Source organism: Micromesistius poutassou, assembly GCF_964030765.1.
Source record: "Micromesistius poutassou genome assembly, chromosome: 9".
In the NCBI taxonomy this organism is placed as follows: domain Eukaryota; kingdom Metazoa; phylum Chordata; class Actinopteri; order Gadiformes; family Gadidae; genus Micromesistius; species Micromesistius poutassou.
Genome location: NC_140279.1, coordinates 10,861,109 through 10,877,832, shown reverse-complemented (window position 1 = coordinate 10,877,832; position 16,724 = coordinate 10,861,109). Strand labels below are relative to the sequence as shown.

The 16,724-nt window shown below is 45.2% G+C and overlaps 1 protein-coding gene across 3 annotated transcripts in view; it reads right to left on the bottom strand.

Moving 5' to 3' along the window:
- Positions 1 to 351: 351 nt before the first annotated feature.
- Positions 352 to 16,724, bottom strand: part of rab6ba (RAB6B, member RAS oncogene family a) — a gene marked incomplete at its 5' end in the record, with an annotated part of 34,363 nt that continues 17,990 nt past the window's right edge. Inside the window, 6 exons of one of the 3 annotated variants that reach the window (XM_084472805.1) lie at positions 352 to 490; positions 3,602 to 3,668; positions 5,489 to 5,582; positions 10,923 to 11,034; positions 12,185 to 12,326; positions 13,456 to 13,509. In XM_084472805.1, coding sequence (XP_084328931.1) covers positions 426 to 490; positions 3,602 to 3,668; positions 5,489 to 5,582; positions 10,923 to 11,034; positions 12,185 to 12,326; positions 13,456 to 13,509 — 534 coding nt within the window. In that variant the 3' untranslated portion in view covers positions 352 to 425. The remainder of the gene's footprint in view (positions 491 to 3,601; positions 3,669 to 5,488; positions 5,583 to 10,922; positions 11,035 to 12,184; positions 12,327 to 13,455; positions 13,510 to 16,724) is intronic. The other 2 variants (XM_084472806.1, XM_084472807.1) reach the window with 2 other exon arrangements.

Below are 16,724 nucleotides of genomic sequence, written 5' to 3'. Positions count from 1 at the left end.
ATGCATGCCGTCCTCAGACCCCTGTGGTCATGGATCTGTGTCTCTGTACACTCTGCGTTGGTGGAGATCCCAAAAATAAATTAAACATTCCAGAGAGTTCCCTGAATTTATAAAAATACAAAAAGAAAGATGAGTGGTATCTTACCTTCGTCAGTTAACAAAAGGGTGTACACATTATAGGACATCCTGCCCCGTTTACATTTTGTTGATATTTTCCGAACTTTTTGGCAATTTCATTAACAAACTAGATTTGACACATTTTCAAGAACCCAGTAGTTCAAACTATTGATCCGATATTCAGATAAGGCGTCCATTCTCCAATGTGCAAATTAATAACATTAAATTTAAAACAAACAAATCGTAAAACAAAAACTTAAAAGAAAATCACATGGTGTAAAAGATGTTCTCTGATTGGCTTGGGAGCATTAGCAGGAGCACCCGCCCTCGGTAGTAACCTGCTCCTGTGGTTTGTCCAACTTGATGTCAATCACTGAGGAAAAACGTTAAGGAATGACTCGAGCAGGGAAGACATATTAGAAAGCAAACATTGATTAAGCAAAATGCTTATTTAAAAAAAACCCATCTTCTTAAACACCAATTTTAAAACATAACAACCCTGACAAATTACACTTTATACTACATTATATATTGTAATGTGACGTTTACGCCACTAGAGGACGCCACAGCACATAACAAACTACAATGTCTAACCTCCCAACTCCACCACAGCCAGGAAGACAGTCAGTTCACGTGTGTGCGGTGCGCGTGCGTACGTGATAATTTTAGAGATAATTTTAATTCAGAGCCAAGCTTATTAATGAGCAGACCTTAGTCTTCTACACCGCTGGTGGTTCTACAGCATCCACAACGTTCTCAGAGACAAAGAGAAGAGAGTCTTCCTGCCCGAGTGACATCATAGTCCTTCATAAGATGAGCACTACTGCTGAACTGACTGAATTCGCCACAGAAATGGGGGGACTCAACACACTCACACTGTGTGTGTGTGTGTGTGTGTGTGTGTGTGTGATATTGTATGACCGTGCGTGTGTGTGTCCCAACTAAAGAAGTCAGCGCCGCATAGCGCAGACCGCATCAGCACCAATGGTCGCATTCTAAAAGTCGTTCTACGGCAATTTACGCTCACCTTCGCTTTCAGCATTTATTCCTCAAACACAGTAAACCAGAAAGGAAGAGTGGAGTGCTCTGGAGATTTAGCGTCGCCGTCGTTTGACAAACGTCTGAGGGCTTTGATCGGCCCGATTTTTCACATCGCCATGACGGTTGCCGGAGCAGCTCAGCCGTCTCAATCTCACCGCTAACTGCCGCAGCTCGCCCCCTCCAGGGTATCATAGTGAACGAGCAAGAGGAGGCGGTGTTGGAACGCAGCCGGTGTCTCTGCACCAGACCTTGACACCCGCCGTCAATCACCCTGACCCTACCGCCTGCCCCCTCGTCAATACAGTGCAATTACCATCCCTTCTCTCACAAAATATTACCAAGAAGCCTTTGGGGCCAGTGGACCTGCAGAGTAAACACTATCAACACTAAACGTCCCGGTGCTAAAGCCCGTGTCCTCAGGCTAGCCGGCTTCTAGCTAACCTTCTGTGTGCGGGAATCTGTCCCGGTTTGACCTTTGCCCTTTACGGAGATGGCGCCATATCCGTGGTTTGTGAGGGGAGGGGGCGGGGTGTCTGGCCAGCGAGGGGGCCCAGCTGCCGTTACAGAGGGGTCGATACCCGGGGCAGGAACCAATAGGAACACTGCAGCGTCGGCAGGGCCAGAACCACCCCAAGGTGCTGTCGCCTGTCGCATCCATCACCAGGGTTACGGCGTCATAAATGCTCCCCGCCTGGCCTCCCGGAGACCCGCCCCCGTCCTTCACACAGACGGGCGCGGCGCTACGAGGTGCAGGGCATGACTTTGAAACACAAAAAAATAAAACAACTTTTTGGTTAAAGTAAGATCTCCTGAAGGGTGTCCTGAAGGCTCGTCCTACACTGATGCTCTATAGAAATAGAGCTTTCATTTGTGTTGTGAATTGATCCTGCTGTCACGGGGACGCGCCACTTCCATCAACATTTAAGGAGGATTCAGATGCAAGGCGTTGAGCTAATTAGCCGTAATGTGGGCTCAGAGGAATCATACTGCCATAGTAAAACCCCAAAGCTGTCACGGTCGGGCTATCGAGCTCTGAGACGCGCCTACGCTAATGCCCTGACAAGGTCCAGCACTCATAGATTAGAGAAACCAATCAATAGCTGTTAGCGGTGTCAAACCAGCCGTCCTCAGACTGAACCCAGGTCAGCAATAGCTACGCTATGCTACAGGTCCACATGTCTCCAGGGAGAGGGGGCCAATTGAACCATTTCCAACATTTAGGCAGAGGAAGCCTGTCAAAATGATTGGATCCATACCCGAGTCTCACAAAATGGACGTGTTGTGTTGCTCGGTTTAGGCAGTGGTGCCATCCTCTTCCTCTTCCCTGTGAGCGCAGTGTTAGTTCTCTAAATATTTGACCACCCCAGCACGCCACTCGTGCCTCTCCTTCCCCTACGCATCGTCTCGGCCCTGTCGCCCACAGTGACTGCACGCGCAGAAGAAGCAGCGTGTGTCTTTGAATCATCAGGCAGTTGGTTTGTAGAAACCTTGCAGTACTTTTGCAATCCTACTCAATATTTATTTTCTACAAAAAAAAAAAAAATGCACCGTCACATGCCGACCACCTCAGCCAGCTCTGCAGTCCCGTCGTGCCCCAGGATGACCACCAGAGGGCCGGAGCACCAGAGGACTTAAGGCCTCGTGGAGAAGGGCCCTCACGCAGAGAGTGTCTGAAGAAGGCAGACGTGTTCAGAGAACATCCTCAACCAAACAGTGAAGAGGATGATGGGGCCAGCATCAGGACAGACTGTCAGAAGTCATCGTGACATGGGGGCACTAATGAGGGGTGGTTATGTGCACACAGCGACAGGAAAGACAGTTTCATAAACCAGCCTCGTTTCCATAGAGACGGTGGTCTTGGCTGACAGGAGTATAAAAGATCTGTCGCGTTTTTTCCAGAGGTGCAGTCAGAAGCTTAATTAAAGAGGGATTTAAACATTGTATAAATCCTTGTTGTTTGTACAAACAGATCACACATAAAGGAACATGGCAACAGTCCTTATACGCCTCAAATTGAGGCGTATTATATAAATGGATCAGAAGACAGATCCGAAGTGATAAACTAGTTTAACACAGAACATGTGGAGTGATTGTGATTGTGTAATTAATATTCTATGTTTGCATGAAACTCAAATAAAATATCATATAATAATTTGAATCAAAGTGAAACGTCCAGACATAAAGTCTTTCAGTAGTCCTACATGCAAGAACACAAGAAAATGATAAAAGGCTATTCTCTAGCTAGGCTATAAGCTAAGCCATTGGGAACCAGTGTTAGCATTGTTCTGTTCTTTAAAACGCTCCACTGCTTATCAATACTGCCCACATTAACAGCACCCGGAGGTTCTGTGTGTTCCATCAACATCAGACGATGGTAGGGATGTATCTCTTCAACATTAGCGTGTGCTAATGGGGTATGACCAGGGCATTAGTCAAAGGATACTTCCCTCTTTGCTGGTCTCCTGCATACTCTCCATCCCAGGAAGAGCTGCGGCCACACGCCGGAACAGCTGCAGGACAGACAGAGAATGAGGTTGCTTTCACACATGAAATCCAACCCCTCCAAGACTCCCACCTGTAGACGTCAGTACATGGACTGTGTTCGGTGCGTCATCAGTATTCGATAATGGAGAAGGAAGCTCACTGAATGCACGTTTAAGAGGTAAAAAAATAGGCTATTAGCGCTTGTTAACGACAGTGACGAGGTGAAAACGGTGAGCTCTGAATGGGATGACTCATCCACACACACACACACACACACACACACACACCAGTGTGGCAGAGCTTTCCCGAGCAACACCGTCTCTTTGTTCTTCATCCTGTTGTTTAGCCTCCCTCCTCCTCCCCCTCCTCGCGTTTTGACCATTTTAAAGCGCGTTGAAGAAAAGAGCCGTCTGTGTTTGTCTGGCCGCCAACCGCCGGGCAGAATCACCACGGCCGCATTGACAGACACGCCTTCCTCTGAGCAGCTCGCGCCCTCGCTCATCGTCAGATTAACACAAAGATCCCGAATTAAGAGTGCCAACGCCCTGCTTTCATCAAGAGCCTCGGATAAAAGCCTCGGCTGAATGCGCAGCCCTCTGCCTCGTGTTATTCCAGTCATCATTGTGAATGAATAAACATTGACTGGGGATTTAACTTGTTGTAAACACACACTGAGAACAAGGTTGTAAACACACACTGAAAACCCATGGAACGGTCCAACGGGGCCCCGGTATGCTCTTTTAAGGGCCTTAAAACCAATCTCTCTTCCTCTCCTCGTAGCGAGAAGCCCACACAGAATACCAATCGCTTGTTGGAGGGCGTTTGTGTTTGTGGATCCCGGTAATAACAGCGGCTCTGACGCTAGCTCTGACTCACTGATCCACAGGCTGCCCGCGGCACAAGCCAAGATATCTGCCATCTGACTGTGGGCTAGCTACGTTAAGTAGCCATGTAGCTGTGCCGCGGGCCTCCACGTCCCCAGTGTATCCTTAGCCGTCGCCTGAGGTTCAGTGCACCTCTCCTCCCAACGGATAAAACTCAGACGTCAGGGCGGAGGAAGGCCCTCTTCGTCTTCCCTGCAACGTTGTCTTTTTTTTTTTTTTTTTTTTTTATTGGTTTATTTGGATGGGACAATGCACATTAATGGACATATAAAAACATGTAAATGTGCCGGATTGTAGCAGCTAATGCTAGTTTCCATCCGGAGTCCCAAAACATAAAAACAGTACACAGTGTCAGAACAACAACAACAACATAGTATTATAAAAAACATAATGCAGACAACAACACACAACTTTAACGAAATAAAACATTGACATTTTGACAACACTTCCAATGACCGGGGGACCAAATGAGTTTCTGAGAGATAAAGTGCAAAAGCGCCAAGGTGACAAGTGCTAAGTGTGTGTCTGGTTGTGTCTGGTTCCTCTATGACGGACTAGCGGAAGAGGTTGGCGTATATTAATGTTTGTGTGTACGACACGTCGTCTTCCCACTATCAATCCGCAGATCTTCTTGGCAGACTCTCAGACGTAGGAACGATAAATACTGACACCAGCATGGAGACCCACAGTCTACCTATGGCGGATATTGCCGCAGAAGAATACTTTAGACTCAACACTGTCTTAATGCTCGGCTAGACTAACGTTAAGATTCTAATGCTAGGCTAAAACTGGTCTCCTGAGGCTAGGCTATGCTAATGCTAGTCAGCTAGCGCTGGGCAAAGATAAAGCTAGGCTAACGCTAGACTGCCAATGCTTTGCTGGGCTCACACTAGCCTGCTAATGTTAGGCCAGGCTAACGCTAGCCTGCTGAGGATATGCTAGGCTAACGCCGGCCAACCGACCTGCTTGACGTTGTAGCCGGTCTTGGCGCTGGTCTCGATGAACATGACGCTCAGCTCCTTGGCGCGCTGCTCCCCCTCCTCGATCGTGATTTGCCTGCAGAGTAAAAATTATCAAATTACTGAACACACACACCACTAGAAGAGGAAATTAATTAACATACCACCAGAAGAAAACAAGTCATATCACAGGAGAATACCACTGGAGTAGCAAGCAAGGGTGTTTGACTCCCAGCCTAAAAAGGTATTTGGTAAGATCAAGCTTACCAAAAGGTATTTGGTAAGCTTGATTGTGCTCGATCACTGTCTTACCCCTACCTGCTCTCTGATGACATGTATCTGGAGTCACTGTCTAACCCCTACCTGCTCTCTGATGACATGTATCTGGAGTCACTGTCTAACCCCTACCTGCTCTTTGATGACATGTATCTGGAGTCACTGTCTAACCCCTACCTGGTCTCTGATGACATGTATCTGGAGTCACTGTCTAACCCCTACCTGCTCTTTGATGACATGTATCTGGAGTCACTGTCTAACCCCTACCTGGTCTCTGATCACATGTATCTAGAGTCACTGTTTGTCACTTTGGACAAAGGCGTCTGAAATGACTCAAAGTATTGAATAGTAAGTCACGTTGATTTACTTACAAAGAAACCTCTCTAAATTGTAATTGTACGACACGATTATGTGTGTCAAAATGATCCTCTGGAGCCTTCACAGATGAATGTCCTTTATTAAAAGTTTACACATTCAGATGTACCCACCAACACCAGACCTAATTAGCATTAGAGTGTTTAAACAAATTGAATTGAATTTTAATCTGCAAGCAAATTCATTCCATTCCATTAGCACAACGTTTTAATGAAGTCTGCTTGTTTTGTGGTTCTTTGAGACAAACACTGGAACGCAGCAACAAGGTGCGTGTGAACCGTCGTCATTTAGGGGATGAGCTCAATGTTTACAGGGTGAGGGGGACGTGGAAGGTACAGGGTGAGGACATGTTGGAGTGGTAGAACCTTCATCGATGGGTCTTTCTGGTCGAGGGAAACAACCACAGAAAATGACCTGGAGCCAAACCACCATATTAAATACATATCTATATATAGGAGCATTATAATACAGGCATTCAGTCAATTCAGTCAAAGCAATTAGTCTGACTCACTAACAAGCTCTATTTTTATTGGAATCACCGGTTTAAGAGCAGTGATGACATCACCGGTTTAAGAGCCGTGATGACATCACCGGTTTCAGAGCCGTGATGACATCACCAGTTTCAGAGCCGTGATGACATCACCGGTTTTAGAGCCGTGACGACATCACCGGTTTCAGAGCCGTGATGTCATCAGGCCGCGGGCTTCGCTGCTCTCAAGACAGAGCGGAGGTGAGCCGTGTCCATCATCCCCTCACTCATCACACTGTTACTCCATGAAGGCCGTAAGAGCTCTTTCATCAGGGCTGGTCAGATATTCCGTCCGTCTGTCTAGTGAAGCCTGACATTACAGAAAGGAACAGTGGTGATCAAAAACAGTGGGATCCAGAAAGAACAGCAGGATCCAGAAGGAACAGCAGGCCTTTGTTCCAGGGAGAGAGAGCGAGAGAGAACGAGAGCTCTACAGCATCTACACTCTGACACCTGATGCTGCTGTGCTCCAGGGCTGAGGGACTCACTCCCCCGGCTTATTCATCACCCACCAGGCCAACACACACACACACACACACACACACACACACACACACACACACACACACACACACACACACACACACACACACACACACACACACACACACACACACACACACACACACACACACACACACCTCCCTCTCACCCTGCAGCTATATAATACACCATGAGTCTAGACAGTGTCTAGGATTCAGGCCCACTATCACCATGTAACATCGCTGGTTTGTGCTCGCTGTGACACAGACATCCAGTTTCCGTATTGTGCTCACAAAGAATTGTTAGTCCCACTATCTCCATCACTGAGAAGGCTCCTTTCTGGCAGTGAGCAGTTACCGGTTGCCATGGCTACCAACAGATTCTAAACTCGACGCAGCCAGTGGGAGAACACGGACGGACTTTGATTCCAGCCAACACAAGAGTTGCCTGTCCTTCATGTGTGTTTGGGTTCGATTCGATGTGTCCCTGAGCAAGATGCCCTCAAATAACCCCTACCTGTCCATGAATTTAATGCATTTAATCTGTATTCGCTTTGAGTTTGGATAAAAGCATTTGCTCAACAGTGTTTCATGTTTCAGTTAACTGTTGATAGTTAACTGAATAGCATGAGTCATGACCTATGTATATGCAGGGCATCATGTACATGTCTGATAGCAGTAGAAGCTAACTGTTGAATTGCATGCATCATATACATGTCTGCTAGCATTGGAGCTAAATGTTGAATAGCATGCATCATGTACATGTCTGCTAGCATTGGAGCTAACTGTTGAATAGCATGCATCATGTACATGTCTGCTAGCATTGGAGCTAACTGTTGAATAGCATGCATCATGTACATGTCTGCTAGCATTGGAGCTAACTGTTGAATAGCATGCATCATGTACATGTCTGCTAGCAGTGGAGCTAACTGTTGAATAGCATGCATCGTGTTGCTGTAAAATAGCTCTTTGAGCTCAGTCTTTTTCCCCTGAATAAACACATCTATATAGGTACACGTCTGCTAGGAGTAGAAGCTAACTGTTGAATAGCATGCATCATGTACATGTCTTCTAGCAGTGGAGCTAACTGTTGAACAGCATGTGTCATCTTCTAGCAGTGGAATCTGAATAGCATGTGTCTGCGAGCAGCGGGCAGCAACACCACATTATCTTTGGACAGGTTTTCGATGGTTCTGACAGCGCCGTCAGGCACACAAAACCCATCAACAAAGGACATGAAAGAACAACTAAACGCTGTGCTCTGCTCGTCCCCTACACTACACACAGCCTCTGTTCCTCGTAGAGACAGAGAACTGCTTCTCAGAGTTCATAAATTAATCATCCATTATTTACAGTTTCTAACCCGGTCCCCAGAATGCCCAAGCAGTTACAAGACGATCAGTTAAATCTCTAGAAACTGATTAAATACAAAACACTGAAGAAGGATTCAATATATATACATAAAATATGTAGGCTCATTGGTAGGCCGCCACAAAACTGTTTTCCCCTCTACCTCATCAATGTTAAAGGTCCCATGACATGCCACCAGGTGTGGTGTGATTAGCCGCTACAAGCCGTTTTGAAAATCTGTCTGTTATGACATCACAAGTGGGAGTGTCCACCTAGATGTTCGCTGGATAGATCAGTCTACAAGCCTACCCAGTGGACTGTAGCAAACGTTGCACATCTCTCCGTCACACATCTCTCCGTCACACATCTAGGTGGACACGCCCACTTGTGATGTCATAACAGACAGATTCTCAAAATGGCTTGTAATGGCTAATCACACCACACCTGGTGGCATGTCATGGGACCTTTAAAGGTCTCAGGGGAAGGAGACTGCTATCAGTTTAATGGCACACGTTAGCCTCAGCTGGTGGCCAAGGAAACTGTAACCAGGAAGAAACCGAATTGAACAAAGTAAAACCAAGCAACATCTAAAAAAAATGGACATGAGCCAAGCCGGGTATCGAACCCTGGTCTCTTGGGCCGGCAGTCCCTAGTGTATTACGGTTTCAAATGATCTGTAGCGGTTACTATGGAGATGATGGGGATTTGATCATAAGCACAGCTCTTTGTGTCTACATCCTGCTCCTCGCCCATCTTTGTTCATTCATTCATTCCACCCCATTCTGATTGTCTCTATTGAACGGTGCTATACATAGCCAACTGTATCTGAGCTTGTCATCTGTGTACATAATGACAGACGGACAGGGAAACTATACAACTCATAAAAGACCACATAGCGTCCAACATATTAAATACAGTCAGGATGTCAAACCGCCTACACAGCTTGGCATTAAAGCCACCCTATAACCAAGTCTTCTTACGCAATGCCTAACCAAGTCTTATCTGCTGTTCTGGCCATCTGGGAACGTCATTAGAACTCTTCCTGCCTCTCAACCAATCAAACAGTCATTGGTCAGAACACAACCAATGAGGGTGTAGGCAGCAATGAAGCCCAAAGCACCTGGTTGGTTAAGAAGCAGTAGAAGGCAGGGAGTGTCCGATGGGCTTCTACCTGGAGGTTAACGGTAGAGTCGTGTTCTGAGGAGGAAGTCCCTGCGGAGCCAGGTTGTGATTGGTTGTGTTGTGAATAGAAAGAATGAAGGACTCGCATGTAGGGAACCGCTGTGGCCCAACATTGCTCCGGGCTTACAGTCACGGTTCAGGAAGGAAAAAAAGTTTCTAGAATGTTCCCCTGGAAAACCCTGACACACAGAGGTCCTGCAACAGGCGCATGTTTCAGGAACGTTGGTTTCAGGTACATTTTCGGTTTGAACTAGTAGCACCATCACCTCTGTGGTCACTGGCCCCTACAAGCCGTTTCCAAATCAACACTGTGGTGACATCACAAGTGGGCGTGTCCACCCAGATGTATGTAGGCTAGATTGCTAGGCCAGGTGCTACAGTCCACTCCATTAAATCAATTCCAATCCATACCTTCCACTGCACTGCATGCCCAGAACGACCTTACGAGAAGACTTATTTTTGAGTGTAAAGTGTCATAAATAACAAAGGACATTTTGAGGGGCAGAATTGAACCCCCGTTTGGTCCAGAGGGTCGATCGTGAATCACATCCCTGACAAATCCCCTGGATGTGGGGGGATTACCCACGGCTGGCTGATCTTAATACACTTGGGTTAAACACTTCGGCTCGATAGAAAGCGGCTGGGCGCGCAACTTCCTCTTCCTGTTTGACCAGGAAGTGAACCGAACTGTAGACAAAGCAGTGAGGATCAAAGTGTCTTAAAGAAGTGACATCACGTTAAGTTCGAACCAAAGTAAGTGCCATCCCAAGTACGAGCCATTAGAAGTGACATCATGATAGGGAATCAGATTGACTCAAACTAACTGCAGTAACACAGAGATGGTGATGTTGCTACCGGCTCATATTCGTTTTTGGTTACCCTTTAACCTTCAGTTGGGAATATGTGCTTAAAATGATTGACAAGTGCCCCAGGTCACTAAAACCATGACCTCACATAAATTACCGAAATTGCAAAAATGTTCAATCATAATTTGAGTCACAACTTGTTTCCCATTCATGATTATTCTTTACTCAAGTAAAACTTTTGAACCTATTCCTGAAATCATATTTGAACAGACAAATTAATCTAATTAGGACTGTGTAGACTTTAACACTAGAACTTCAAAATCATGTGTAGAATAGAAGAAGTTTTATATTTGTGCAAGGAAACCTTCGCAGCCTCCAGCCATAAAAAGACGGAGCCACAAAGACACTGGTAACTCGTAGTGTTGACCGGTACGAACCTCTTATCCGCCAGATCCGTCTTATTGCCCACCAGCATGATGATGACATCACTTCCTCTCTCTGTTCTGACATCATCGATCCATTTGGACGTCTGCTGGAACGAGTTTACATCTGTTGAGGGGGAGCAGCGACAAAACACAATCAAATAACCCGGCCCACTCCAGCAATTAAGCTGCGCCATTAACCGGCATCAAGGCTCCCTGCTGCCGTATACTTTATATAAAACGAGAGCACTTTGGTGGAGCAGAGTTAACCAGAGCAGTTTGCCTCCATGCATGTCCCTGTAATCCGTTATTGTAGCAATCTGATCAAACAGAGAGGGGGGAAATGGGATTAGAAGTATTAATCTTGTTTAACTCAAGGATCCGACATCCTAAATACTTCAAATGTTCAACAGCAGATGAAACACGAGTGTGTATCTACAGGAGACAGAGTATCGTAGTATTGTGTTTCTCTTTGTGGAGCCCAGGGGCATCTCCGACCTGATTAAGTATGCAGGTTTATAACGGGTGAAAGGGCAGATTACCCTGGACAGGATATGTTTAATAACAACGATCATCATTGTATGAAAAGATAGAAAGTATGTCCACGAGTTAAATGTTATTATAAAAGTGTAAAGAGATCTAGGAAGCAGGGTAAACTGTGAAACTCAAATCTAAATGATAAGTGTTTATGTTATTGCTAATCTGTGTAAGACATTGTTGAGGATTTCTGTGAAATATGAGTGGAAGTGTGTGATCTCATAAAAAAAACAGAAAACAGGATCAATAGTCATAATCCGCCTCCTGTTCTCAGAGGACCACCACAATGGCTCATATAATCTTAACTTTATAAACTGTAGATTGTACTGTATACACTGGGCACAATATGGTATACACTGTACTTTAAAGACTAGTAGTAGTAGTATTAGTAGTAGTAGTATAGGATTAGTAGTAGTAGTAATAGTATCAGTACTTCTGATGTCGTAGACCACCATGGCAACAGTAGAGTCCCTGATGTAGAGGTGTGTGTATTGTATTAGTAGTATAGTATTAGTATCAGTAGTACTCGTGATGTTGTAGACGACCACGGCCACAGTAGCGTCCCTGATGTAGAGGTCTATGTATTGTTATAGTATTAGTAGTATTATATTAGTAGTAGTATAGTAGTAGTACTTGTGATGTCGTAGATGACCACGGCCACAGTAGAGTCCCTGATGTAGAGGTCTATGTATTGTTATAGTATTAGTAGTATTGTATTAGTAGTAGTATAGTAGTAGTACTTGTGATGTCGTAGACCACCACGGCCACAGTAGAGTCCCTGATGTAGCTCGGGATCAGACTCCTGAACCGCTCCTGACCCGCCGTGTCCCACAGCTGCAGCCGCACCTGAAAATACACAGTACTTTGACTACTACAGTAGTACTATCAGAACCATAGTAGTACTCACACAGAACTATCAGTATTCTAGAAAACCTCAAACAAGACTATCAGTACTCACACAGTACTTTCAGCACTCTAGTAGTTCTCTGTTTTCTCAATACTCACAACATTATCTCTACTCTGAAGGTTCTCAAACAGTAATATCAATACTCTTATCTCTTATCTCAGTCCTTTTGAAGCAGTCTCACAATACACTCCATCAGCACTCTGGAAGTATGTATGTACTTATTAATCGCACAGAAGTACCACATCAGTATTTACAGCAACCAAATATGTTTGACAGTACAGACGTTTCCTATCCTTAGCTGCTAAACTTCTGCATTGTTCAGATAACGTTCATCAAGCCTTATAGATGTCTGACCAAACTGAGAGACCACACACACACACACACACACACACACACACACACACACACACACACACACACACACACACACACACGCGCGCGCACGGGAGTCGACCCGCTGACAGGCCGAGGTCATGCTGTCGAACGTGAACATTCTTCCACGAAACAAACAGCCGTGCACGTGTCTGTGATTGTATAAATCTCCATAATCCCAGACGGGCGCTGGCCTGCTGAGTGACTGCACTCCCAGCAGTCCACCGCTCAGCCTGCACTGCGCTCTAACGAGCACAACAGAGGGGAACGGTGCACTGTGAACCCGCTGAGCCTCCATACTTTAGATTGGTATCATTTCCTTCCCCATCGCGCGTTGAGAGAGAGAGAGAGAGAGAGAGAGAGAGAGAGAGAGAGAGAGAGAGAGAGAGAGAGAGAGAGAGAGAGAGACACAGAGACAGAGAGAGTGAATGAATGAATGAATGAAAACTTTATTGAACAACAATTAACAAAAGTGTTCAAAAGGATAAAAAAACACAATAAAGCCCAAAGGCTTGTTTCCATTGTGGTCCTTTAGATAATAGAGAGAGAGAGAGATACAGTGAGAAAGAGGGAGAAAGAGAGAGAGAGACTGCTTTGTTTATCTTCCATGTCAATAAAGCTCTTTCCAATTTAACTGAGAGACAGAAAGACAAAGAATAAAAGAGGGACGGTGAGCAAGAGAGAGACGGACAGAGAGAGAGACATTGTTTTTCAGGTTGTTTCCTGCCTCACCGTCCGGTCTTCCAGGTACATCGTTTTTGACAGGAAGTCGATTCCGATCGTGGCCTGAGATAATAAGAGAATGGAGAACATGGTGAATATAAACAATCACACAAAAGCACATCAAATTAATACTATAATAAGACAGTTGCAAAAAATCTGTATAAATAACGGTGCAGATAAATGTTTGGTAATACTACACCAGTGACAGTATTTATCACACAGGCTCAGTAATACCGAGTGTACTACAGTAATATTGCAGTTCTTGTGTTTTTTGACCTGCCAGGACTGAAGTGCCTGAGGCAGGCGTGTTTAAATATAGAACACCACACAGAGACCTACACACGGAGAGATTAGGTGCGGAGTGAATAATTCATGCTGTGTTAAAATATTAAGCACCTCCCATGGTTAGAGAAACAGAACCAGGCTCCACGGACGTTGTGTTTGCTTAACAGTGCTGGAGAATGTTATGGAGATCTGAGGTGTATAGAAATCCTTTTTAAATCACTTTAGGTTCTCAAAGTGTTGAGGAATTCAACTCAGAGTTCAGCTGAATAATGTTAAATAACATTTATTGTCTCCAATACGGGGAATGTATAGCATGGTGGCATGTTTGTGTGGTGGCATGTTTGTGTGATGGCTAGCCGGTTCCATTCCATCTCAATTCACTGCAGCTTTTTTGGAGAAAAGCGACTGCTCAATGAGGAAATGTTAGTGGTGTAATATATTGGGGGAAGCAGGTTTCAACGTTTCAGGTTTCTCACTGCCCCGACCACAGTCCCAGCCTCGGAGGGATTCCCAGGCCGGCTTCAGAAGACTCTCCCTAACCCTGAGCACTCAGACGAGGACAAAACCTCCCAAACCACAAGGAAAAAACCTGAAGAGGGAACACCATCTAACCAGATCTCAACTGGCATAAAGGAGGGGTTCTGAGAACCACCATTTTGAGTTGATAGACACTGAAAATATGAAACTACAAAACATTCATAAATTATAAAGAAAAACAGCTGAGTTGAATATCATAGCATCTCATCTCATCTGGACTGTCCAATCATAATGTAGAATATTGTGTTAACTTCTACTATAATTATGTTTACCTCAACATTTATTAATACTACTCATACATTGATTGATGTTGAATATTTTTGCAGTTCTCTTAGTTACATGCTTTATTTGACCACCCTGTGTGCGTTCTGCTACTGTGACAGCAGAGCCCCTCGTCAACTTTATCTGATCAGTCTGCTCTGCCTCATTATCCCTCAAGATGGCTGATGTTCACCTCCACCTCCCTGTGCCTCCACGCGGAGACACGGAGCAGGTACTCCACCACGGGAAGAGCTACACCACCCGGACGTGTCGGGCGTCTCGCCGGTGGAGCGGGACCTGACGTGGTCACAGCTCCGTGACCACAGGTCTGACAGCTCCCCATCGCCCACACAGCCAGGCCGTTCTGCTCCCAGGCTTTCAGCACCACCCACCTCCACCACCACCAGCCTCATCCTCCCCACTCCTTCACCTCCCTCCCTCCCCGTCTCTCTCTCTGGGCTGCTTGTTGGCATCATGGATGTATACGAAGAATCTGACACAAAAACACGTTACTGCTTCCCTTGTCTTTCACCAAATGAATGTTTCACAGTCAAACATATTTAAAGCCTTCTGTTGCTTCTAGAAGATCAGTAGCAGAAATGAGAACTATTCGGTACTATTTACTATGTAGTCGTTTAGCAGACATGTTTATCCAAAGTTAATTTAGATACATGTCATTAAGTATCTTAGCTCTTAGATCCCCAATGTCTAATCATTGGACATTGGGGATCTAATTGCTTCAGAATAGCAACTAAAGTAAACACTGTATTGGCGACATCCATGCACATGGACTTTGTTCAAATGTTCAAGTTTAGCAGACATGTTTATCCAAAGTTAATTTAGATACATGTCATTAAGTATCTTAGCTCTTAGATCCCCAATGTCTAATCATTGGACATTGGGGATCTAATTGCTTCAGAATAGCAACTAAAGTAAACACTGTATTGGCGACATCCATGCACATGGACTTTGTTCAAATGTTCAAGTTAATACCCAGCATCATTCCCCTTTTTAATTGCCTTCAAAACAGTAGTATGAGAAAGTTGGAGCCTAATTAGTAGCAGAGATGTACTTCTGTTCTGCCAGGTTTAGCCGTTTATGAATTAACCAAAATCTGGTGTCGGGGCAGAGAATATATTTGTGTAAATCTGCGTGGGTGATTTGCATGACAAAACGTGAACACAATATGGATTACATCCTCTGTTGTGCGACTGGGAGAGACCGACTGTAGCTCTCCACTCCACTAAATCCGGATCATTGGACCAATTTGTCCTCCATCCAGTGAAAGGAGTTGTGGGTGCAGTACGCACTGCTCGCTATGCTAACTAGCTCGCCACCACAGAGCCTTCAGAACCTCAGGGGAGGGTCCACGCTAGAAGATGCTAACGCTACATCATTAGCTTTACAACAACTCACAGTAGGCAAAAATTTAGAAATAAACTATTTCCTTCGAATGTGGCTTCATACATTTCTTCCCACAATAATAATAAATAATTCATAGTTTTTCAAGGCACTCAAAAGGTGTGTGTGTGTGTGTGTGTGTGTGTGTGTGTGTGCGTGCGTGCGTGCACTCTGGTAATGAGTCAACATTTGTCTAGTGCCAGACTCAAACTCTTCCCAACACTGCCTCAGAATCTGTTATTTGCTACTCGTTCCATGCTCTGGCTGCCAGGGAACAGAGGGGGTATTGAGGCCTTGTGTGATTGCAGAACCCCAGCGCTAAATCCACCAGGAGAAAGAGTTTAATCCTCTGATGAAACCCAGTGTTACAGCCACAGACTGGTGTAATCTGGTGTTACGTTGAGGATATAAGGGGTCCTTCTTCAGGTGTTTTAAAGATTAAGTTTAGTTTAATTTAAGGAGATGTGGGAGGAGGGAGCAGTGTTTCAATTTCATAATAAGAGTTTAGGAATTAATGTGCGGTTGCGGTTTAAAAAAGGCACACCCTGACTAGTTAGAACCGAATTCTCAGAACCAATCAGGGAAGAGACGCCCGCCCGGATCTATGATTGATAGATCCAACCACCGTCTACGAGGGAGGGGGCAGCAGAGTTTATCTATCCACCAGACCTCAGGGTGGACCCTCCCACTTGTGATGTCAGTGGTGGACCGTTCTCACAGTTTCGCTGTCGTTTCTGTCTCCAGAGAAGCTAGCTAGCTCAGAGTTCAGCCACGTCCGTCTAATCTTATAGAGC